We start from the raw sequence: 24,715 nt of genomic DNA on the forward strand, positions 1-24,715 counted from the left end.
GAACATATATAGCATTACATGCACATAGAGCAATGTGCCAGTAAGTTACATAGCTTATTTTACGCGGGTGATCTTCATCATCCTTGGGTGTTTGGTTCAAGTCCATGTGCTGGTTATCGTTGTAGACATACTCCTGGTATGGCTCTGGCGGCGCTATGCTTGTTCATACACATATAACATAAAACATGTAACATATAACATATAAGTGTTGGCAGTTTGTTGGTAATCAGCGTACTACAACCTGCCTGGTATTTTCCCTGTCGTACACGTTGCCTAAGGCGGTTTGAATGGGTCTAGCGCTTTGTCCAGCGATGCCCACATCTGTCTGGTTGGTTTCCTCCATGGAGTGTTTCTCAGTGCTGTTGTCTGCCCCTCTCAGGAATGCCATTAAGTGAGATGACCTTAAGGTCCGTTTGAAGTAGTGTGCTACTCGGCTGTGTCATCGTTGGGGTTGCAATGGTGAATGCATTTTATGTCCTTGGACGTCTGATGTGTGACAATGCTGTGCTGTCTGCTATTGCCGTAGTTAAGGCTTGGTAGTGCTGATCCCTCCGTCGATCTGTTTATGGTGACTCACAAGACCAACATGACAAACATAACGTACAAGACTTACCACACAAACTAGTCTACCCCCTTCAACCCCCCTCACTCCCTCCCCTCCCTCCCTCCTGCTCGCCCATTGTTCTCTCGAGTTGTGGGCGGACGACGGCAAGATCCTCCCACTTCCGCTCTCCCCGGAATTGAGCTAGGTGATTTTAGCTAGCTTATAGCTGATGCGATAGACTGTAAAGGATATTGAGGTAGAACGTTGTAGAATAACGTCTCTCTTTTGCCTTAGACCGTCTTTGTTTAAGTTCGTTTCGCTTCTTCTTTCCTAATGTGTGCGACGTTGAGGTAGGAAGTTGTAATCATAGAGTTACTGGCTTGCATCCGATAGTCTCTCTTTAAGTCAGCTTGGGTTCTGATTTTCTTTCATGTGGCACATTTGAGGTAGAAAGTTGTTGTAGAGTTCAAGTCTTGCTTTTAACAGTTTGTCTTCAAGTTGAATGCATTGGTGTTCCTTGTTGTAGGTGTTTGGGATATAGACTTAACCACTGTCGATGCCGGCGCTGGGTGATGCACTTCTTTTCCCAGACGGTGTCGAGTCTTCCATCTCTTCTATTGGAGGTCCTTTTAGATAGCGTGAAAGTTGTTCTGGGTCTGCAAAGGTCATGGTGATGCCTTTGTTGTTAATCCTGAACCTCGTTGGCCCCGTGAAAGAGAAGGTGATGTTCGCCTTCCTTAGATTGTCTCGTAGGGCTAGATACCCTTTTCTTATTTCAACTGTCGGCTTAGAGAAGTCTTGTGTGAGGATTATTCTGTGACTGTTCCAGACTAGGTTGGGTTTTTTCCTCGCTACCCCAAATATGGCGTCTGTCTGGTGTGACCTTAGTGGTCTGCATATTATTGGTCTCGGGTTTGTTCTGCCCCCTTGTTGTCTGTTTGCTGGTATCCTGTACACTTTATCTAGTTCAAAGGGCCCTTCAAATTTCAGATTAGTCAGCTTTGGAATGAGGTTCTGTAGTAGTGCCACGCACGAGCCAGCGGCGTCTTCTTCTCCTTCCGGTATTCCTAGGATTCTGATGTTGCCTTTTCCGCTTCTGTCTTCGAACTCCGCTGCTTGTCTCCAGACTTCTGTGGTAGTTTTGGCTATGTTGCCTATGGCTTTTCCTGTTAGTTGAGACCTATCCTCTATGTCGCTTACTCTTTGTTCCATCGCTTCGACTTTATTGTTCGTGGAATGTATGTCTGATCTAATGGCTGCGAGCTCGAGCTCAATCTTGTCTGTTGTTTTTTTTTGTAGATATGGCTAGGTCATGTACCGCCGCCAATTTCTTGAGTATGCTGTCCAATGTACCAGAAATGTCTGATCTATTCTTAATTGGTGATTCGGTATTACTCTCTGGTCTGTTTTTCTTTTGTTGTTGCGACATTTTGCTCTGGGTTTTGTCGTTTGTTATCGTCTTCTCTTTGGCGTAGTTTATTTTTAGGTTGGTATCACCTTCGTAGGTTCCAATAATCTGGTGCTCCTTAGCTTGATGCGCTTTTGCCCCCTGTTATATTATGTGGTTGGGAGCCCTTCCTCGCCTGATCGTTGGCTGTTTACACTTTTATTCTGCATCCATGCGGTGTTGTTGTGCGATTGTGCTATTGCCCCTTCCAAAATGGCCGCCTGTCTATGCTCTTTTTTTAATTTTATTTTTTTTTTGCTCGAGGGGGTGAACGCGTGTTTGCTGGGTACTCTCGTTTGTTCTTGGTATTCCACTGCGCTGTTTGTGTCCTTTGGTGCCGCTACCCACACTCCTCAGTTTGTCCCAGTTTATCATTCTCTCCGCTCGGCTTTGTCCTTATCGTTTTGACGCTCAAAATGGTGACCTCTGTAGGTTTCGGTTTTGTTTAAGTTTGTTATCCAGATTTGTATACTGTGCTTTAGCCCCTTTTCTCGGAAATTAGTCTTCCCGCTATTGGCTATTGGCACCTGTTGCTTCACGTTGGGTATCGGCTGTTGTACGGGAGCTACTGCTAGCTGTAAAAGTGTCTGATCGGTAGTGCCGATGCTGCGTCTCTCCCGCTGCCTGCCTTCTATCGGTTATCTACCTCCGCGCGGCCATGCTTGGAGTTGTTATTCTCGCTCCCAAAATGGCTGCGCCCTGTGTGGGTTTCGCTTTCACCTGCGCTTCCGCTGCGTTTATCGCTGTTGTTTCAATAACCGGCATTATTCCACATATACAGCGGCAGGGGTGCTTTCCTGCGGCAGCATTACTGCACGACTGACCTTCGGTGCTTGGTTCTTTCTGCGGTCCCCTTGATACTCAGTTCTTGGCTGCGCTCGTTCGTTGTTTGCTGTAGCGGAGTCCCGCCTTTTTGAGCTCAGTGGTGTGATAGTTTTCTGCGGGTTTATGCTTAAAATTGTTCTATTCTGTTCTGCTTTGTTGTTCTGGTTGCTTCGTTCCGGCAGGGTTTTGCTGTGGCTACTGTGAAAGGCTATTTATCGGCTTTGTCAGCATTCCTTTGCTTGCCGGATCAGCCATCTTTGTTTGTCATCTATTGTTTTACGTTTTATTAAGGGCCTTACCAACAAATTTCCGCCCACTCCATTTATTGTGCCCCAATGGGACCTAAATCTTGTCTTAACCTACTTGATGGGTTCTCCCTTTGAACCCTTGCACAAGTGTCCCTTGAGACTACTGCCTTTTAAGACAGTTTTTCTTGTTGCTATTACCTCAGCAAGGAGGGTAAGTGAGCTTCAAGCTCTGAGTTCGAAACCCCCTCTCTTGACCATTCATGCTGATAGAATGGTACTCAGGACCAGGGCTGCTTTTCTGCCTAAGGTGGTAACTCCCTTCCATCTGGGACAGTCCATTACCCTTCCTACCTTCTATCCTCCCCCTTCACCCTTCCAATGAGGAGGAGAGGCTTCACCGCCTGGACCCTAAGAGTTCGGTGAGTTTTTACCTCGATAGGACAAAAGACTATCGCGTGGATGACTAGCTCTTTATGGGCTTTGCTGGCTGCGGGAAAGTCAGAGTGGTGCACAAGCACACCCTTTCCAGATGGATTATCTTGTACATCAAGATCTGTTACTCTTTGGATGGTAAGGAACCTCCAGAAGGTATAAGAGCTCATTCTACTAGAGCACAATCCTCTACATCTGCCTTATCTAGGGGTGTTCCTGTAGAGGATATTTGTAGAGCGGCAACTTGGGCCTCCCTCCACACTTTCGTGAAGCATTACTGCTTAGACTCTGAAGTGAGGAGGGACGGACACCTTGCACATTATGTTCTCCAGGATTTCCTGGTATAGAAGGGTGGACACCCTCCTCCGGGAGTTGGGACTGCTGTGGGGCTCGATTAACAAGGTGAGGAATCCACTGGCAAATGTATCCATCAGAAGAACAAGTTACTTACCTTTGGTAACGCTTTTTCTGGTGGATACAGTATCTGCCTGTGGATTCCTCACTGACCCACCCGCTTCCCTGTTGTCCACTCTTGTATACCAACAATGTTGATATTGTCTAATTTATTTTCAATGGAAGTGTTTTACAGCAATGTTTTCACACTGTGTGTGTTGGTTGAATTCTGTGTACTATGTATTCTATATATTTTTATGTCGGTCTGTACGTGTGCCTCGAAGGCATGGAAAAAAGGGCGGAACTGACGTCATCACACCGACGAGGCTCCTTTATGGCTCCAATAAGGTCAGCGGGGTTGCGAGCGGAGCCATGGTTCTACGACGTCGTCCTCGTTGGCGTGGAAAGCTACAAAAAATTTCCGAATGCTGCTGGCGCACGGGATATTCACAAGTTGAGGAATCCACAGTAAGGGTGGGCGTAAAATCCGTTTCGCGGGCGAATTTGCGGATTTTCCGCGATTTCGCGATCCGCGAATCTCGGGAAATCGCGGTAAAATCCGCGAATCAGCGGGGACGAATTTTCAGCCAAGCAAGGGTTACAGCAGCAGGTGCAAAAGTTGAACCTAATTTCTTTGTAACCTTTTACAAAAAGGTTACAAACAAATTAACTTCAACTTGGACACCTGCTGCTAATTGCTTCCTGGCGCCTCGTTGCCTACTTGCAACTATTCTCTGACCCTGCTCTGACCCTTGAAGCAGGGTCAGAGAATAGTTACAAGTAGGCAACGAGGCACCTGTCCAAGGATTTAAACCTCATCAGGAAGCACTTACAGATATAAAAAACAGGAAGAAGGGAGAGGATGGCAAATACACCCATTTTGAGTTGTCAGGAGGGGTTAAACTAAAAGAGACCTTTACAGCACAATTTTCATAGCATTTTGCTAAAAATAAAAAGCTGTATGTTCTGTAGGGGCAACTCAGGAATCTGGCCCTTCAGAGATCCGGCCTCTCTTTCTTTCTCTCGTTCTCTCTCTCCCTCTCTCTTTCCCTCTCTTTCTCTCTCTATCTATCTATCTATCTATCTATCTATCTCTCTCTCTCTCCCTCTCCCATAAACGACTGCATGGGTAACTTCGCAATGCAAGCGGCTCGCGAAGACGCAAAAATCCCTGCAAACACGGCAAAAAACCCCGCGAACACGCAAAAAACCCCGCGAACACAAAAAAACCCAAAAATCCGCAAATTCGCACAAATTCGCGAATTTTGCGGATCGCAAATTCGCAAATCCACAAATTCGCATATCGCAAATTCGCAAAATTCGCCCATGCTTAATCCACAGGCAGATACTGTATCCACCAGAAAAAGCGTTACCGAAGGAAAGTAACTTGTTCTTTTTACCCATTGATGGTGAACTTGGGGTTCACATAGGCATCCTGACTGTTGTCAGGTGATTTTGTGTAGGATTTCGCCCTTTTCCCCCAGACTCTGTTTTCCCTTGCCAGGGTTACCTGATCTTATTTTTTTGGGCCAGGCGCTGTAGGTCAGAGGCAGTGTCATGTGCTTTTGATATATCTGTCTCCCACTGGTGGGAGATTTAATTCATTTTTTGTGCTTGGACGGGTCCACTCGCATTTGTCTTCCTATCTTAGTTTTTCTTTCCACTTAGCAGTGCTCCTCTAGTGGCCACGTTCTTTCATCCAAGATAGATGCCACCCTCTGGTTAGTCAGTCTGGGGACTCAGCCTTTTATTTTATACATTGCAAGTTAGACAGGGCTGCGTCCTGGCACCATTCTATTCACAATCTACACCAATGGTCTAGAACAAGTAAGGGTAGAGTAGTGCCAGGATCTGCCACAAAAAAACAATCACCCTCTCTACCTGCTCTTCTGTACGTGGACGATAAAGTGTTTATGGCCCGAATGCAATTGGGACTCCAAAGATACTCACTAACCATGAAGTGTGGGAAAGGCAGTCCCAAATGTAGCTATATGTTTTTTGACAGCAAAAAGGTGGAAACTACTAACACATACTCATACTTAGGTATATTATTCGACCAGAAGGGATCATGGTCCCAGGCTGTCAAGACTAGGAAACTACTTTTCATGAAAGCCACAGCAGCTCTTGTTAACTTTGCCAAGAAACTAAGAAGACCCCCCGTTGAGTTGCTGCACTTTAGCAAGCAAAATGTGTAAGCACAGCCATATATCGTGCCGGCGTGTGGGGTTATTGCGATGTAAAACCCATCCAGCAGGTTGATATACGCCTTTTCAATTTGCAACTTTCAACATCAACTTATACATGCCATGCAGAATTAGGGATCGCATTCATCTCAGACCTAATGAAAGTCCAACCGGTTCTTTTGTGGCACGGGATTTGGATTCCATAAAAACTTTTTTTAATATCGATATTTTAAAAGACTGCCTTAAGCTAGATCGGGTAATGGAGATTTCTTGGCTAAAATACATAAAAGATTTATGAACAATCTGGGCCATCCGGAATACTACGATGACCCAGTTTCCATTTGCTCTGTCTCCAGAAGGGCTTTAAAAAGACATTGTATGGAGCACTTGGAGGCAAATAGACTTGCTGTTGAGGCATCATGACCATCGGTACAATCTAATCAAATGATGTTAGGCACCCTGGGTATCCAGCCCTATCTAATTATTATATCAAGTGGGTATGAGAGATTTTTACTGACCCGTTTTAGACTCAGCATCTTTCATCGATTAGTAAGCTTCCCAACAATAAATGATTGGTCAGAAACATTGAGTAACTGTCCTTGTGTTGAAATGTCTCAGCAATCATCAATGCACATCGTTTTAAATAGCAAACTTTATATCACACAAAGAAGGAGGTGGATCTTGCCCATTTTAAGATTGTGGGCATTTCTAGCGCTCCAAGTTTTAGAAAATTAATGTTTTTCAAGGTCAATTGCATCATTTTTAAAATGCGTAATTAATTGCAGAAAAGCTATTTGTACATGAAATTGTGTAAAAGTAAACTGGTGGGTTCTGTATTAATGGTCCTTCTTAACCAAACCTTGTGTAATTGAATACTTTGTAATTTAGTTAAACTATGTATTGACTATGTGTTTTTAACTGTACTCTTTTATGTTTTTTATGCAAAAATCGAATAAAGTTTACTTGACTTGACATTGCAGAGTCCTCTGCCCCTTATAGTGGTATGTAGCAACGTTCCAGTGGGGCCAATTAGACTTTCGTTTTATTGGATCCATGCTTATCTTCCTTGGAGTTAGGTTACTGAAAAAATATTTTTATTGACATTTACATAGACACGGTGTACACAGAAGTATGAACATATATAGCATTACATGCACATAGAGCAATGTGCCAGTAAGTTACATAGCTTATTTTACGCGGGTGATCTTCATCATCCTTGGGTGTTTGGTTCAAGTCCATGTGCTGGTTATCGTTGTAGACATACTCCTGGTATGGCTCTGGCGGCGCTATGCTTGTTCATACACATATAACATAAAACATGTAACATATAACATATAAGTGTTGGCAGTTTGTTGGTAATCAGCGTACTACAACCTGCCTGGTATTTTCCCTGTCGTACACGTTGCCTAAGGCGGTTTGAATGGGTCTAGCGCTTTGTCCAGCGATGCCCACATCTGTCTGGTTGGTTTCCTCCATGGAGTGTTTCTCAGTGCTGTTGTCTGCCCCTCTCAGGAATGCCATTAAGTGAGATGACCTTAAGGTCCGTTTGAAGTAGTGTGCTACTCGGCTGTGTCATCGTTGGGGTTGCAATGGTGAATGCATTTTATGTCCTTGGACGTCTGATGTGTGACAATGCTGTGCTGTCTGCTATTGCCGTAGTTAAGGCTTGGTAGTGCTGATCCCTCCGTCGATCTGTTTATGGTGACTCACAAGACCAACATGACAAACATAACGTACAAGACTTACCACACAAACTAGTCTACCCCCTTCAACCCCCCTCACTCCCTCCCCTCCCTCCCTCCTGCTCGCCCATTGTTCTCTCGAGTTGTGGGCGGACGACGGCAAGATCCTCCCACTTCCGCTCTCCCCGGAATTGAGCTAGGTGATTTTAGCTAGCTTATAGCTGATGCGATAGACTGTAAAGGATATTGAGGTAGAACGTTGTAGAATAACGTCTCTCTTTTGCCTTAGACCGTCTTTGTTTAAGTTCGTTTCGCTTCTTCTTTCCTAATGTGTGCGACGTTGAGGTAGGAAGTTGTAATCATAGAGTTACTGGCTTGCATCCGATAGTCTCTCTTTAAGTCAGCTTGGGTTCTGATTTTCTTTCATGTGGCACATTTGAGGTAGAAAGTTGTTGTAGAGTTCAAGTCTTGCTTTTAACAGTTTGTCTTCAAGTTGAATGCATTGGTGTTCCTTGTTGTAGGTGTTTGGGATATAGACTTAACCACTGTCGATGCCGGCGCTGGGTGATGCACTTCTTTTCCCAGACGGTGTCGAGTCTTCCATCTCTTCTATTGGAGGTCCTTTTAGATAGCGTGAAAGTTGTTCTGGGTCTGCAAAGGTCATGGTGATGCCTTTGTTGTTAATCCTGAACCTCGTTGGCCCCGTGAAAGAGAAGGTGATGTTCGCCTTCCTTAGATTGTCTCGTAGGGCTAGATACCCTTTTCTTATTTCAACTGTCGGCTTAGAGAAGTCTTGTGTGAGGATTATTCTGTGACTGTTCCAGACTAGGTTGGGTTTTTTCCTCGCTACCCCAAATATGGCGTCTGTCTGGTGTGACCTTAGTGGTCTGCATATTATTGGTCTCGGGTTTGTTCTGCCCCCTTGTTGTCTGTTTGCTGGTATCCTGTACACTTTATCTAGTTCAAAGGGCCCTTCAAATTTCAGATTAGTCAGCTTTGGAATGAGGTTCTGTAGTAGTGCCACGCACGAGCCAGCGGCGTCTTCTTCTCCTTCCGGTATTCCTAGGATTCTGATGTTGCCTTTTCCGCTTCTGTCTTCGAACTCCGCTGCTTGTCTCCAGACTTCTGTGGTAGTTTTGGCTATGTTGCCTATGGCTTTTCCTGTTAGTTGAGACCTATCCTCTATGTCGCTTACTCTTTGTTCCATCGCTTCGACTTTATTGTTCGTGGAATGTATGTCTGATCTAATGGCTGCGAGCTCGAGCTCAATCTTGTCTGTTGTTTTTTTTTGTAGATATGGCTAGGTCATGTACCGCCGCCAATTTCTTGAGTATGCTGTCCAATGTACCAGAAATGTCTGATCTATTCTTAATTGGTGATTCGGTATTACTCTCTGGTCTGTTTTTCTTTTGTTGTTGCGACATTTTGCTCTGGGTTTTGTCGTTTGTTATCGTCTTCTCTTTGGCGTAGTTTATTTTTAGGTTGGTATCACCTTCGTAGGTTCCAATAATCTGGTGCTCCTTAGCTTGATGCGCTTTTGCCCCCTGTTATATTATGTGGTTGGGAGCCCTTCCTCGCCTGATCGTTGGCTGTTTACACTTTTATTCTGCATCCATGCGGTGTTGTTGTGCGATTGTGCTATTGCCCCTTCCAAAATGGCCGCCTGTCTATGCTCTTTTTTTAATTTTATTTTTTTTTTGCTCGAGGGGGTGAACGCGTGTTTGCTGGGTACTCTCGTTTGTTCTTGGTATTCCACTGCGCTGTTTGTGTCCTTTGGTGCCGCTACCCACACTCCTCAGTTTGTCCCAGTTTATCATTCTCTCCGCTCGGCTTTGTCCTTATCGTTTTGACGCTCAAAATGGTGACCTCTGTAGGTTTCGGTTTTGTTTAAGTTTGTTATCCAGATTTGTATAGTGTGCTTTAGCCCCTTTTCTCGGAAATTAGTCTTCCCGCTATTGGCTATTGGCACCTGTTGCTTCACGTTGGGTATCGGCTGTTGTACGGGAGCTACTGCTAGCTGTAAAAGTGTCTGATCGGTAGTGCCGATGCTGCGTCTCTCCCGCTGCCTGCCTTCTATCGGTTATCTACCTCCGCGCGGCCATGCTTGGAGTTGTTATTCTCGCTCCCAAAATGGCTGCGCCCTGTGTGGGTTTCGCTTTCACCTGCGCTTCCGCTGCGTTTATCGCTGTTGTTTCAATAACCGGCATTATTCCACATATACAGCGGCAGGGGTGCTTTCCTGCGGCAGCATTACTGCACGACTGACCTTCGGTGCTTGGTTCTTTCTGCGGTCCCCTTGATACTCAGTTCTTGGCTGCGCTCGTTCGTTGTTTGCTGTAGCGGAGTCCCGCCTTTTTGAGCTCAGTGGTGTGATAGTTTTCTGCGGGTTTATGCTTAAAATTGTTCTATTCTGTTCTGCTTTGTTGTTCTGGTTGCTTCGTTCCGCTGCCTACAGCATTCCCGTGAGCGTTGCTCCTTTTTTCGGGTTTCGTGCTACTCGTTCACGCCGTTAGTTTGGCTCTTTTCCGGGGGCCGGACGGAGCTCCGGATTTAGGCTACTCTCCCCCTTGCCATCCAAGCCACGCCCATTGGAGTTAGGTTACAATGGGCATCTGTACTTCGGTACCACTATGCCTGGGGAACCATGCTCCTTACTCTTGGTGCATATTTCTTGCATGTGTTTTTGTTGTGATCGTTATCACCTTTAAAAGAGATGTCTCTCTCCCTCTCCCTCTCCCTCTCCCACTGAGGTGTGACCGATCTTTAATCTTGGCCAGCCAGTCCTCCTGGACCTATTGTGGGATTGGTTTGCAGACCCTCCTCCTAGAGATTATGGCTATGGTATCTAATTCACAAGGTGCAATAGAGGTTGGTCCGGAGCAGGAAAGGGGTCAGGGATGCTACTCCCGGTATTTCCTGATCCCCAAAAAAGACAGGTGATTGAGGCCGATCCTAGACCTCAGGATCTTAACTTTTACCTCAAGCAGGAGAAATTCAAGATGTTAACCCTAGCTCAGGTTCTACTGGCGTTGAAGCAGGAAGACTGGATGGTGTCAATCGATTTGCAGGATGCTTACTTCCACATACCCATCCTAGAGTCGCATCGGAAGTATCTCCATTTTACGGTGGGGTCTCAACACTACCGTTCGGTCTTACATCTGCACCATAGGTGTTCACAAAGGTGGCGGCGGTGTTTGCCGCACATCTCAGAAGGTCGGGGATTCCTGTTTTGGCCTATCTGGACGACTGGCTGCTCAAGGCAAAGTCGCCAGAGATGGTGCTTGATCATCTGCAAGTAACAATACAGCTGTTGTTTGACTTGGGTTTTTCGATAAATGTACCCAAATCTCACCTGGTGCCCTCTCAGCGCAACCTGTTCATAAGGGCAGTATTGGATACTACTGTGAGTCGTGCTTTCCCGCCTCCTCAGAGGATTATAGGCATCCAAGCTATGATTCCAATGTTTCAAAATGGAGCCGCTGTTCCAGTCCTGAAGGTTCTGCACCTGCTCGGTCTATTCACTTCCTGCATACTGTTGGTTAACTATGCATGCTGGCACATCAGGGGACTCCAGTGGTGCATCCACAGGCAGTGGTTTCAACACAATGGGAATCTCAGGGGGGTGGTCAGAATCTCCAGAGACTCTGCAGCAGAGATGTTATGGTGGAGTGTTCTAGGCAAACTGTCTCAAGGGATGCTGTTTCAACCTCCTTCTCCGGTGGCCATGGTGATAACGGATGCCTTCACTCTGGGTTGGGGAGCTCATCTGGGGGATCTGGAGATCAAAGGCCTTTGGTCTCCAGAGGAAAGATTGTTTCACATCAGCCTTCTAGAATTGCGGGCGATACATTTGGCTCTCAATGCCTTTCTTCCCTCCCTTCGGGGTCAGTCAGTTCAGGTCCTGATGGACAACACTACCGCGATGTGGTACATAAATAAACCGGGAGGAGTAGGGTCTTACCGTCTCTGCAGAGATGCCCTGCAATGCTGATCCTGGGCTGAGGGCCATCAGATTTGTGTAATTGCAAATCATCTTGCTGGGGTGCTGAATGTGCATGCGGACAGTCTCCATCAGCAATACTCGGCCAATCACGAGAGGTGTCATCATCCAAAGGTGGTCAATCACATTTTCAGGATGTGGGGGTTTCCTCTGTTGGACCTGTTTGCCACTCACAAGAATGCACACTGCCTGCCGTTCTGCAGTCTCCAGTATTCTATGCGGGGAGCATTGCGGAAAGCGTTTCAGTTAGATTGGGACTCACTGCTTCTTTACACATTCCATCCGATAACCTTGATTCCTCGGGTTCTGAGGAAGATTCACCAAGACCGGCCCCAAGTCATATTGATTTCCCCGGATTTTAGATAATGTTTGCCGTGTGCAAGGGATTCAGAGTAACAGAACCCTGTGAGAGCCGCACAAGTCCAACCTCCCTGGACTCTCCCTGCAGTCTAGTTATCAGAAATGTGCCGGTTTGGTAGGTTTCCCTAGATGGCGCTGAGCCCGGGACCAAAAACGCAGGTGCCACCTTGCAAAACCAGGTCCTTTTGTGATAGAAAATGTTGATGTCTCCATGTTATGCTTTGGGCCCTTGCCTGTCGCGAGACCTGGGTGGTAGGAAATTTGTATCAGCCCGTTGATCCCACAACTTTCCCACACTGAAACGTGAGAAAAAAGTGATTTCTTTCAGCTAAATTTGAGGTTTGCAAGGGGTTCTGAGTAGGGAAACGTTAGGGTATCTACGCAACACACATCTCCCAGGACTCCCCCAGGTGTCTATTTTTCAGACATGTCTGAGAATGGTAGGTTTCCCTAGATGGCCGCAGAGCCCGGGATCAAAAACGCAGGTGAATCCCTTGCAAAACAAGGTCTTTTCGTGATCAATAATTTTTAAGTCTCCACAGTACATTTTGAACTGTTTCCTGTCGGGGGCACAAGTCCTACCCACACAAGTGAGGTACCATTTTTATTGGAGACTTGGGGGAGATGCTGGGTGGGTGGAATTTTCTGGCTCCCCGCAGTTTCTAGAGCCAGAACCTTTCATCACAGAAATGTGAGGAAAATGTGTTGTTGTTTTTTTTAACAAAGTTTGAGGTTTCAAAGGGATTCTGGGTTACAGAACCTGGTGAGAGCCACATAAATATGAAAGAAACAGGTTAGTATTAGAAACCTTATCTTAGAAAATCCCCAGGCGTCAGACTGGATCCAGAAACTTTTGCGTAGCAGTACCCTTGCGCGTCGGTAGGCGTCGTCTGCGGCTCCGCGATGACGTAGATGGAGTACTTAGACGCCGCCCTTGCGTGCTGGCATCAGTTCTTCTTTTTTCCGCGCCAGCAAGCGCCGATCCGGAAAAAGTGGTACCCTTAGTCAAATTTTTACTACATTTTTTTGATCATTTTTGATCTTTCTTCGAAGTCGAACGACTCCGACGGTGCCGGTAGGGATGCCCAGGTTCAAGCACTGCGTCGACTGCAGCCAACTGATGTCGGTTATCGACCCCCATTGCTGGTGTCTACATTGCCTGGGGCCTGACCACGATGACAAGTCGTGCCCCGACTGCCGGGCCTTGACGTCGTAGGCTAGGTGGGAGCGGTCCCGCAAGCGCCTCGAGCTCTGGTAGTCGGCCCCTGCGCCGTTCGAGATCCCGGTCCGGAAGGAGGTCGAGAGACCGGTCGCGGGCCAGAAGTCATCACAGCTCGGAGAGTCGACAAAACTCCTCGGGCTCCAAGTCCTCAGGTAAGAGGCACAAGAAGTCAAAGAAGCAACATCGCTCTTCTGACTCATCCCGACGCTCTCGCGATGCGGCCAGGGTTTCAGGTGACACCGCCCATGTGGCTCTGCAGAGCCGCAGGTGTCGCGGCCTGCTCCAAACCCGCCGGTCCCTGGGCAGAACGCGACGCCGGAGGAGATCGGTGCCTTCCTCACGGCCATGAGGTCGCTCACTCCTCCGTCGACTTCTGCGGCGCCTTTGGGCCCCACGGTCCCGACTGGGAGCCCGAGCGGGCCGGGTGCTTCGGCCCCGGTGGGTGCTTCGGCGCCGTCGGCGACTTTGGTCCCGACGCCCCGCTGGAACCGGTTCCGGATCCGGGTCATCAACGGTCGACTTTACAACCCCGCCGGCGCCGGCCCCTAGGGTGTCGCCCCCCGATGCCGTCCCCGGACGACGTCATCCCCGGTCCCCCCTCGACCCGGTTCCGACACCGGACTGGCGCCGCTCGACGCAGCATTCGACGTCGAGAGAAGAATTTTTCTTCTATGATCCGGCCCCATCATTTGACTCTGAGTACCAGTAGATGGGTGGTGAGGTGGATTGGGAGGGGTCATACAGGCCTCTAACTCCCAACTGCTCCCCCCGATCGGAATCCAAGAGGTACGAACAGTATGGTAAGAAGATGTTCTCCTCACTGAGTTTGGGGTTGCGGTCAGTTAACACCGCGTGCCTCTTGGGCCGTTATTCCCACTCTCTGTGGGACACGGTCGCGGATGTGCTGCCACAATGTCCGGAGGAGGCCCGGACTAAACTCCCCCAAGCCCTTGCGGAGGGTCGAGATGCCATTCCATCCGGTGTGTACTGGATACAACGGACTCGCTAGGCAGGGCGATGGCAAAAACGGTGGCGATTCGTCGCCACTCCTGGCTGAGGTCTGCCAACGTTTCGGCTGATGTCTAAAACACCCTTATGGACATGCCGTTTGATGGCCGTCGCCTCTTTGGCGACAAGGCAGACAGTGCACTTGAGCGATTTATGGACTCCAGGGCTACGGACAAGTCCTTGGACCTGTTGGCCCGCACCAGCAAACTGCTGCCTTTCGCTCCTTTCGTGGCCAAGGAAGGGGCGCCCCCTCACGTCCTGCCAGCCACAGGCCGCAGACTAACATCCAGCGTGGTGGCGGATGTGGTAACCGCCGTGGCGGTGCCCGGGGACAACGGCGAGTCCAGTCCACATCCACCCCCGCAGCATCTGCCTCAAGGGCCTCCTAGTCCGAGCTTTCAGGCCCACATGATGCCAGTGAGGGGCCGGGTTCGCCATCACCTCCTCCACTGGCGCACTGTCACGTGGGACAGTTGGGTGCTGCAAATCGTCCGAAGGGGCTACTCCCTCCCCTTCGAGGCGACCCCTCCAGCCATGCCACCGCAGTACTCCCGCGTGTCAGGGGATCACTTGAATCTTCTGCGAGAGGAAGTTACTGCCCTCTTGGCCAAGGGGGCCATCAAGCGCGTTCCTGGGCCAGAAGTAGGGTGTGGTTGCTACTCCCACTACTTTCTGGTTCCCAAGAAGGGCAAAGGGGGCCTACACCCTATCTTGGACCTGCGGAACATCAACGGCTTCCTCCGGAAAAAGAAGTACAAGATGCTGACACTGGCTCAGGTCTTAGCTGCCCTGGACCCGGGAGACTGGATGGTAGCGTTGGACTTGCTGGACGCTTATTTTCATATCCCCGTCCTGCCGGCCCACCGGCGCTACCTGCAGTTCACGGTAGGTCACGAACATTTTCAGTTTACCGTGCTCCCCTTCGGCCTTACCAGCGCCCCACGGGTGTTCACGAAAGTGATGGCGGTGGTCGCAGCTCATCTGCGCAGGCTAGGGGTTTGTCTTCATCTACCTCGACGACTGGTTGTTGAAGGCGGGCTCGCCCCAGACAGTCGTCAGCCACCTCCAGACTACGGTCGACCTCCTGCACCTGCTGGGGTTCTCCATCAATGTGCCGAAGTCACACCTGTGTCCCTCTCAGAAGCTCCTCTTTATCGGTTCTAGATGCAGTTTCGGGTTTATCCTCCCGAACAGCGGGTTCGGGATATTCAGGCCCTGATTCCGATCTTTAAGCCGTTATCCCGAATCTCGGTCAGATTGACGCTGCGGCTTCTGGGGCTGATTGCCTCCTGCATCCTTCTGGTGCATCACGCCAGGTGGCGGATGCGGGCTCTCCAGTGGGCCCTGAAGTTTTAGTGGGCCCAGCATCAGGGCAACTTGTCCGACCATGTCTTAATCTCGGAGGGCTCTGCAAGACAGTTGCAGTGGCGGCGCACGGACCGTGAATGGGTCAGTGGCAAATCCCTCTCCCTACCCCAACCGGAGCATGTAGTTGTGACGGACGCGTCCCTCCCGGGCTGGGGGGCCACATGGGAGAGGCGGAGATCAGAGGCCTCTGGTCTCCGGCAGAGTCCCGGCTCCACATCAACCTTCTGGTGCTGTGGGCGATCTGTCTTGCACTGAAGGCATTCCTCCCCTCTGTCCGGGGAGTGTAGTAAAGGTGTTCACGGACAACACCACCGCCATGTGGTACTACAACAAACAGGGCGGGGTGGGGTTGTGGTCCCTCTTTCAGGAAGCCCTCTGCCTTTGGACATGGCTGGAACATCAAGGCATTTCCTTGGTGGTTCAACACCTGGCAGGTTCTCTGAACGCCATGGCGGATGAACTCAGCCACAGGTGCATGATGGATCGAATGGGGTCTTCACCTGGAGGTGGTGCAAGGTCTCTTTCAATACTGGGGAGAGCCTTGGTTAGATCTCTGCGCCACCGAAGAGAACTCGCAATGTCAGAAATTCTACGCATTGGAATTTCCAAGGCTACACTCGCTCGGCGACGCTTTTCGTCGCAAGTGGAATTGCGGTCTGTTGTACGCCTTTCTGCCTATACCACTTCTGCCCAGAGTGCTGAAGAAGATCAGGTGCGACCGGGCCCAAGCTATTCTTGTGGCTCAGGATTGGGCACGAAGAGTCTGGTATCCCGAACTGCTCAAAATTACCACCGATCCTCCAATCAGACTGCCACTTTGGGAGGATCTTCTGTCGCAGCAGCATGGGATGGTCCTCCACCCGAACCGATCCAGTCTCCACCTCCTTGCGTGGAGATTGAGCTGCAGCAGTTGATGTCTTTTGACCTGCCTCTGACGTAATCTTGGCAGCCAGGCATCCCTCTACAAAGACAATATACGCCTGCAGGTGGAACCAATTTTTGGCATGGTGCATAGCAAAGACTATGGATCCCCTTTCTGCTCCTCTTTCTGAAGTACTCTTGTTTCTTCTTTCTTTGGCCCAGAAGTGCTCTTCTCTGGGCCCTATCAAGGGCTACCGTTCAGCCATATCTGCCTTCCTTCGGCTGCCAGATCAGCCTTCTCTTTTCAAGTCCCCGGTAGTTAACCGCTTCTTAAAAGGCTTAACGCATCTTTTTCCTCCAATCCCTTTCGGTATGCCTCAGTGGGCCTTGAATCTTGTACTAACCTATTTAATGTGTGCTCCCTTTGAGCCGCTTCGCAACTGTCCTTTAAGTCTCTTGACTCTTAAGTCTGCTTTCCTGGTAGCCATCACTTCTGCTAGAGGGGTGAGTGAGCTCCAGGCTCTTTCTTCAAAACCTCCTTTCTTGTCTTATCATCCGGACAAGGTGGTTCTCAGGACCCGTCCATCCTTTTTTCCTAAGGTGGTCACTGCCTTCCACATCGGGCAGACCATTACTCTGCCCGCCTTCTTTCCGCCTCCGCATCCTTCAAAGGAGGAGAGGCTCCACCATCTGTTCCAAAAACGTGTGCTCTCCTATCTGGATCGCACAAAGCAGTTCCGGGTGGATGATCAACTTTTTGTTAGCTACCTTGGTAGGAAGAATAGTCGGGCAGTACACAAACGCACTATTTCTCGATGGGTCGTATTGTGTAATAAGGCTTGTTACTCTCTAGCTAAAAAGGAGCCTCCAGTTGGGCTACGCACTTGTTCCACCAGGGCGACAGCTGCCACTACTGACTTGGGAAGGGGAGTGCCTCTGAATGAGTTCTGTCAGGCGGCCACTTGGGCATCACTGCACACATTTACCAAACAATACTGCCTGGACAGCCAAGTCTGGAGAGATGGCTTCTTTGGCCGTTCTGTTCTCCAGGATTTTCTGGTGTGATCTTGGTTCGCAGACCCACCACCAGGGTTGGTATTGCTAGGGTATCTATTCTAAGATAAGGAATCTGTAACTAACGTGTTTCTTTCAGATGCAAAAGTTACTTACCTTCGGTAACAATATATCTGTAAGAAACATTAGTTAGTTATAGATTCCTTACTGCTCCACCCATCCTCCCCGTTCTGTGAACTGATTTTTAGGGTTAAGGACATCCTTTCAGGGCCCTAGTTTTGTGCACCAATGGTAAGTGTCTTGCATGGCTCTGCGTTTCTGGTGCCTAAAGTCGTGTACAGAACTGATGTCAGCGCACAAGGGCGGCATCTAAGTAGCTGCGGTGATGTCATTCCGGCAACAATGATGCCGACGACTGACACGGAGATGACCAACGCCACCTTCCGAGGCGCAGAGGTACTGCTGACGAAAAAAACAACTTTCCGGATCCAGTCTGATGCCCAGGGGTAATTCTAAGGTAAGGAATCTATAACCAACTAATGTTTCTTACAGATATATCGTTACCGAAGGTAAGTAACGTGTGCATAGTGCTTCATAGCCCATATGAGGCACCAGCGTGCTTTCAGTTGACATGTAGCACGCTATTCAAAACATTTGGGACCATAAAATGATGTGTCCTGGAGCTCAATAGCAAAAAGTCCTGGTCAAAGCAAGGGACCGCTTCTCCCTTTCTCGCCTCCCACTCCAGTCCTGGTCCCAAGGGACTGCTCCCCCAAAACTGGCAACCTCTACAGTGTTTAGTATCTTACAGCTGCAGTTCCGCTTTCACATGAGGAACGTGACTTAATTCATTGTTTTTCTTAAACCATGTAATAGCATGCAGCTCGTGACGGATGCAGCAGGCAATATTGAATCTAAGTAATGGGGCAGCTTCAGACACTGTCATAAATGTTTCTGAGAATGCTATTGGATGGTGCAAGGTCCACCTATATCAATAACATGTTAAGAGACTTTTGTGACGTGTTACAGGATCTGCCAAATACGTTGCACTGGTAATCTTTTGCAGGACTGACCAGCCTCTGATCAGCTGGAGGCAGTTCATTCATATTCATTAGCTAGTGACGTAGGAGAAAAACAACACAGGAGCCATCATTACACTCACTGAGAGGCACATTTATATTTCTCCCCAAAGCGATTCCCTTCCTGCTGGCAAAGTTGCTGGGAGTGAATAATCAGTTTAGGTTTAAATCTAATTTATTGTGGCACTTGCATGTCAAATTAACTATACACATCGTGAGATAAGTCTCTCCGTTACATATTGTGATAATGCAACTTTTAACCCATTTTATGGAAAGAAAGAGAGAGAAAAGAAAAATTAAACTCAACCTTATCGCCAGTCAGGTTAGGCTGGAGCAAGACGTATAACTCCGAAATAAGACGTTTGTCTGTTTGCTTAAGAGCCATTTCTCATAAGGTGTCCGTAATCCCCTGCTCCCTGGCACATTGATGGATGCGTTAGCCAATGTCTAATTTGGAGATATCTAAATCGTTGGGCCTCGGGGATAGCATAATCTGTCCGTAGCACGTCAAAGGAGAGAACCCCTTCCTGATCAAAAAAGTGTCCTATCACCTTGCAGGGCGCCTCCTGCCATACCTGAAATGATGGTCCCAGCCCAGGATGTCGGCAATCGGAGTCAGGGGAGGACGGTAGAGTAGTTAGTCTCCCTCTGCGGGTGAATAAACAGTTTAAATGACCCCATAACCAAAGGATAATGTGAAATCTGTTTCGAGCAGCTGTTGGAAATAAATGTTTGAAATGTCTTTTTTAGGGCGAGCATCAGAGTGCATGCGTTGTCTGCATTCTATGTGTTTCCTGCCTCCTGCATGCTATAAGGTCAAAGTATACATCAAATTGACCTTGCTCTTTATGAAGCGAAGAGGTGATAATGAAAAAAAATGCATGACTTCTTTGTGGTCTGAGGGATTGCTGCAGGCGTTAAAGTTTGCCGACTAAGTAGGGATTGTGAAATGGCGTTTTCAGTTTTTTCTTAAGGATGGACGGTCTTTGGTTGCATTACTTTTATTCGCATCACTATCATAATAATAAGGCTGCCACTACATCTGCCAGTGAGAGTGGCAGCAGCCATACTCTGCAGGAGTAGACACACTGGAAGAGCTGCACCCAAAGCCAGGCAACGCCAAGTACTGCTTGTACCCACATCACTGCTGGTGAACACATCCCCTCTTGCTCCACTGCATACCACTTCACAACACAAAATACCAACACACATGATTACACTCCATCACATACATTCACACTCCACATAATTCCAGTACGCTCAATACCACATAATTGCTACCCACATAATTCCATTGCACACCATGCCACAAAATTCCACTACACAAATTGACTCCACATCACACAATTCAAGAACTAACAATTACAATCCAACGCACATAATTCTACTCCGCATCACATATGCACTCCAGACCAAACCAAAACACATGGGTAAAAAACATTGTCATTTACAACACCAATAGCTCTAACTCTTACAAATGCCAGACCTATTGCATTGCAAATGCTTGTTGAATCTTGGAATGGGCCCGTTTTCTGTATGACAGGAATCACTGGCTAGATGTACTAAAGTAATTTGCGGACAAAGCCGACATTTCTCAGAATCACAACCTTTGTAGCTGCAAAATTGAGTTCATTTTATTATGTGTTAAAGAACTTTTACGATTCTGTAAAGAATATTCACGAAAAGTCGGTGAGCAGTTTGCATCCATTTTTGGCAACCAGTCTGTTAGCATATCAGGCTCTCTATGAGAACATGAAGAACCAGGGCCAGTAGTGGTATAACCAAGAATGCCCTATCTTCTGTTGAAACTGTATGTCATCCACAAAACACCCCTGGTAGTCATACCATTTTCTGGCAAACAAAAACTAGTCTTGTGACTTGGAACAAAAATGAATATTCTACATGTGACAACAAGTATTCAGCAAATCCATCTTTAAAAGTATATTTCCCTTCCCCTTTTACTAGGTCTATAAGAGCATTAATGCAATGGAGAAGGAAGTTGAAGCTTTGTCCAAATCAGCTAGTTTGTTTGAAGTAAATATTGGAGATTTCAAACAGATGAAAGCATGCCACAAGGAAACAGTCCTACTTAAAGAACTGTGGGATATGATTGTCCTGGTAAGCATTGCTCTTGTTTTGTAATATAAATTGTTAATATTTTTTATGACAATTCTCTACACAACAAATAACCATTGTTTAAAAAAAAATCTTTTTAGCATTTTTTGTTTTCCACAGAAACAACAAAACAAAGCACACAACCAGTTTATATATGACAATCATTACTTCAACTGAGTAGTCCTGGTATACAGTGTCAGAGTGCCAACAAGAGGACCAAGTGGCAGGACTACTCCTTCGTTCTCCCCCTCCTCTCCCATGGTGTCTGATCTCAGCCTCAGACCCCCTGCCCTCCGGCTATCCATCCCTGTCTACCCGGTGATGGTCAGTCTGGGAGGGCAGGGTCTCCAAGTCTAAGTTGTGGTACGTACTCCCTGTCCCCACGCTTTTTGAAATTTCCATGGACAGCTTCTCGCCTCTCTCTGCTTCCATGAAACACATCATGCCAGTCACCCATTGGTTCTTCATGAGTGGGATAGGACTCCCCTACTTACTAGCTATGACCATTTTTGCTACACAAAAGTCTAGTGTGCAAAATAGGAATTGCCTTTTGGGGATATCTACATTGCTCGATATTTCCAGGGCCAAATACTGTGGCGTGCATGGACTGTGAGTTTCTAGGATGTCTGCTAGTTATGCGACCACCTCTTTCCAGTATGTCTGTATGCATGGACAAGTCCAAATAGTATGTATGAAGGTGTCTGTTTCTTCATCGCATCGTAAACAGTTGGGGGATTGTGCACTTCCTCTTGTGAATAATGGGAAATGTGGTGTGGCCCGTGGAAAATCTTAAATTGTATTGTTGCAGGGATTCTGCTCAAACACAGAACTGGGCACAGAGACCCAGGACCTCAGTGAATTGTGGTGGACCAAAAATCTCACCTCAGTACCTAGAACCGCTAACCGACTAGCATCAGTGTCACAAGAGCTCTTCGTCCTTATAGCAAAGTAACCAATGATTAGACAACCCAGAACATGCAGCTTAGGTTACTCTCAGGAATGGTGGGAATCAAGAACACTCTTTTTTTGGTCATTCTCATACCAGTCCACAACATGGGTAAAAAAGAGACACAGTAAAGTTTAAAATGTTTATTTTAACAACGTTCTCTAAGGTGCAGTATTTTTGAGAGCATAAGCAGGCATATGATTAAAAATAATACAAGCAGCATTGTTACATTTCCATAAAACACAAAAGGGGATATCATATTATAATGATGGTTGAAACAGGTCCTATAGTGCCTTGTATGCCACCCCCCATCTCCCTAGCTAGGACGTATGCTTTATAAAATATAGAAGGTCTCTTAGGCTTGAAGGGGGACCCCATACCTCTAAGATCAGCAGGAGTGAATCACATCAGGATCTGCAAAAGCTCTCTGTCTCTCTGGAAACAGAATTTTTCCAAGTGTCAGAAAATCAAGTATGCAGTGCCATATTAAAAGAGCCAGAATTTCAGTTAACTGCAGCTGCGTGTATGTTGTGTCTAAGTGTGAGCCGATCAGCCCGAATAACAGCTAATATTTGTTATGATAACCTTGGAGGCTTTAGCACTCACTGTGCGAACTAAAGTCGCGGTGTAAGTCTAGAGATGTTGAAAACAAGCCATTCTCATGTGAAGATATTCACGCAATCAGACTTACAAAACAGCTACCTGGAGTGTCGTGTCCAAAAGCGGCAAAAGGGCAAAATGGCGTTTAAACTTCTAATAAGCTTATGCTAACATAGCAATGTGCACAAGCAGAAGTCTGCCTTTACTACAGTATAAGCATCAGGCTTGTTTTTACAGCTATCTCTCGGGGTGCATCAATGCTGCCTCCCAGACTGTGTCTTTCATTGGGCCCAGGTCTATTTCCCACTTATGTCTTGTTGGATTGAGGTTATCTGGCGTATTGTTAAGATCAGTGTGATATATTAGCAAGATGGCATTTGTGGGCATTTCCTCCGGGATTATCCTACTTTCGAGGGTGCTGCTATCTTTCATTGTGTCCTTCACCTTAACCCTTGCCACTGGATTAGTGTACAGAAGCTGTACCCACTGACAGAAAGTCAGACCGAATCCCATTCTTGGCCAAGACCTGAAAGAGATATCCCCAGTATATGGAACCAAATGTCTTTTCACGTCCAAGGATTCAATTGTCAGGGGTAGTTGTATCCAGTTGGCGATCCAACCAACAGTGGAGATGTGGAGGTTTTGTTTTGTGGCTCAATGAAGTATAAACCCTGTTTGGGTAGGGGGAAATGGCGGCCGCTAGCTAGAGGCGGTCGCCGGCTGTCGCTTCACTTGGCAGAATGCTGGAAATATGTGGAATTTGGATGTAGTTAGTTTAAGAAAAAACTAGCAAGGGGGTCAGGGAGAGATTAAGTGCCTTTTTTCACCGCCGCAGCTTTTCTTTACCTGTTTGGAAGATTCTTGCGGGAGTCCGCCAACGGGCTGTTGACGGGGGACGCGAGTGCTGGCGGTGGCGGCCGGAGCAGAGGGGACGAGGCAGGGGAGCCGCTGGTCAGAGGCGGAGGAGCGGATTGCACGTGGCAAGCGCACCGCTGCAAGGATTGGCTTCTGGGGCAACGGGAGCCGTTTGCTGACGGCGCCGGTCGCCGGAGTCTCTGCTCAGCTCTTCTCGACTGGGGTAGGGGCACTGGCACAGCCGGGCTGGGTGCAGAAAGGAGCACATGAAGGAGCCGACGGGTGCACAAACAGGGAACCAGCATATTGTGAGAAAGCAGAGAAGGGCCTATGGCTACAATACATACACACTAACCTCAGCAGATGCCAAGCGTGGGAACCAGAGGGTCTGGGCTAAGGGGCAAGCCAGCCTCCACTCTACTATGAATCCACAAAAGAAGACTGCCCCTAGATTGTGTTCCTAAAGGTATCTACAGAGTTAGGGGGAGATGCATTGCCAATGGGGGCATCTCATAAAAAGTTACAGACGGGCCTCACACACCGCCCGGTGTCATGCTTCATCATCGGCTGTCCTTGCCCTCTAAAAACTTGGTTTGACAGAGGGCGGGCATACACCCGGAGACAGGGATGCACTTCTAAATCCTAGTGATGGCCGTGGGGGGAGTGAAGAAGTGTATTAAAAACCATTACCCTTGCCCATATCCTAAGTTTATTCAGGGATCAAAGGTATGGTAGTTAAAAGAAGTGGTCTGTGATATGGGACATTAATCTCCCTTCACCTTGTTACAAAAGGGTCAACATGTTTCTGCTAAAGTGTCCCCGAAGGGTACGCAGCATTCTTCAGGACCAAAGGGGAGGTTATTACCTAGAGATCCACTTCCCGGCACCTAGTGTCAAAAAAATGGACCTGCTACTAATGTGTGAAGGGGATGGGAATTACAAGTACCCCTCTTGGTGTAGTAACCTAATGAGTGACTCTGTGAAAAAGGAAACAAAAAAGAAAAGAAGCATACACACCAAAGTGTGAGTATAAATAATACAAGTACACTGTACCATCCATGCAGCGCCATACCTATTGCGCACGTGGTTCGGTCTATATGAGACATGTGACATGTACACGCGTGTCCTTGCAAACCAAAGAAAAGACTGTTTTTTGACCTTACCCTATAATCTAGCCTACTTGCTCCATGGGAGGGCAGAGGTGGAAGGACCTACTGCGACTTTCTGAAAACAAGAAGTAAAAACACAATTATGTGTGGTAAAGATTACAACATCCTGATTTAAAAACTGTTGGTTTGTTAAAAAGGGCTTACAAAGTAGAACTACAAATATTGTGGCCTCCTAGCAGAGTGAAGCACCCATACACACATATGGCACATACAGCATCATCCATACTATTACTGTCCATCTTCAGTGCTTCCAGCTGCTTTCCCTTAGGCGTTCTCTCGGTCTCCCCATTGATGGAAGCTGATGATAAGGCTGGGGTTATATATACTGAGATCAATTGGTCAATTGGTTCAGGTAATGAGCGGT

The 24,715-nt window shown here is 47.6% G+C and overlaps 1 protein-coding gene and 1 long non-coding RNA gene across 2 annotated transcripts in view; one reads left to right on the plus strand and one right to left on the minus strand.

Moving 5' to 3' along the window:
• The window catches only part of DNAH17 (dynein axonemal heavy chain 17), a 15,539,113-nt gene that overhangs the window by 5,398,460 nt on the left and 10,115,938 nt on the right, over positions 1-24,715 (plus strand). Inside the window, exon 26 of the mRNA XM_086931082.1 lies at positions 20,632-20,784. Coding sequence (XP_086787208.1) covers positions 20,632-20,784 — 153 coding nt within the window. The remainder of the gene's footprint in view (positions 1-20,631; positions 20,785-24,715) is intronic.
• Positions 1-24,715, minus strand: part of LOC147702467 (uncharacterized) — a 283,778-nt gene that overhangs the window by 22,557 nt on the left and 236,506 nt on the right. The gene's annotated exons all lie outside the window — the stretch shown is intronic.

The sequence above is a fragment of the Lissotriton vulgaris genome, chromosome 7 (assembly GCF_964263255.1).
Source record: "Lissotriton vulgaris chromosome 7, aLisVul1.2, whole genome shotgun sequence".
NCBI lineage: Eukaryota > Metazoa > Chordata > Amphibia > Caudata > Salamandridae > Lissotriton > Lissotriton vulgaris.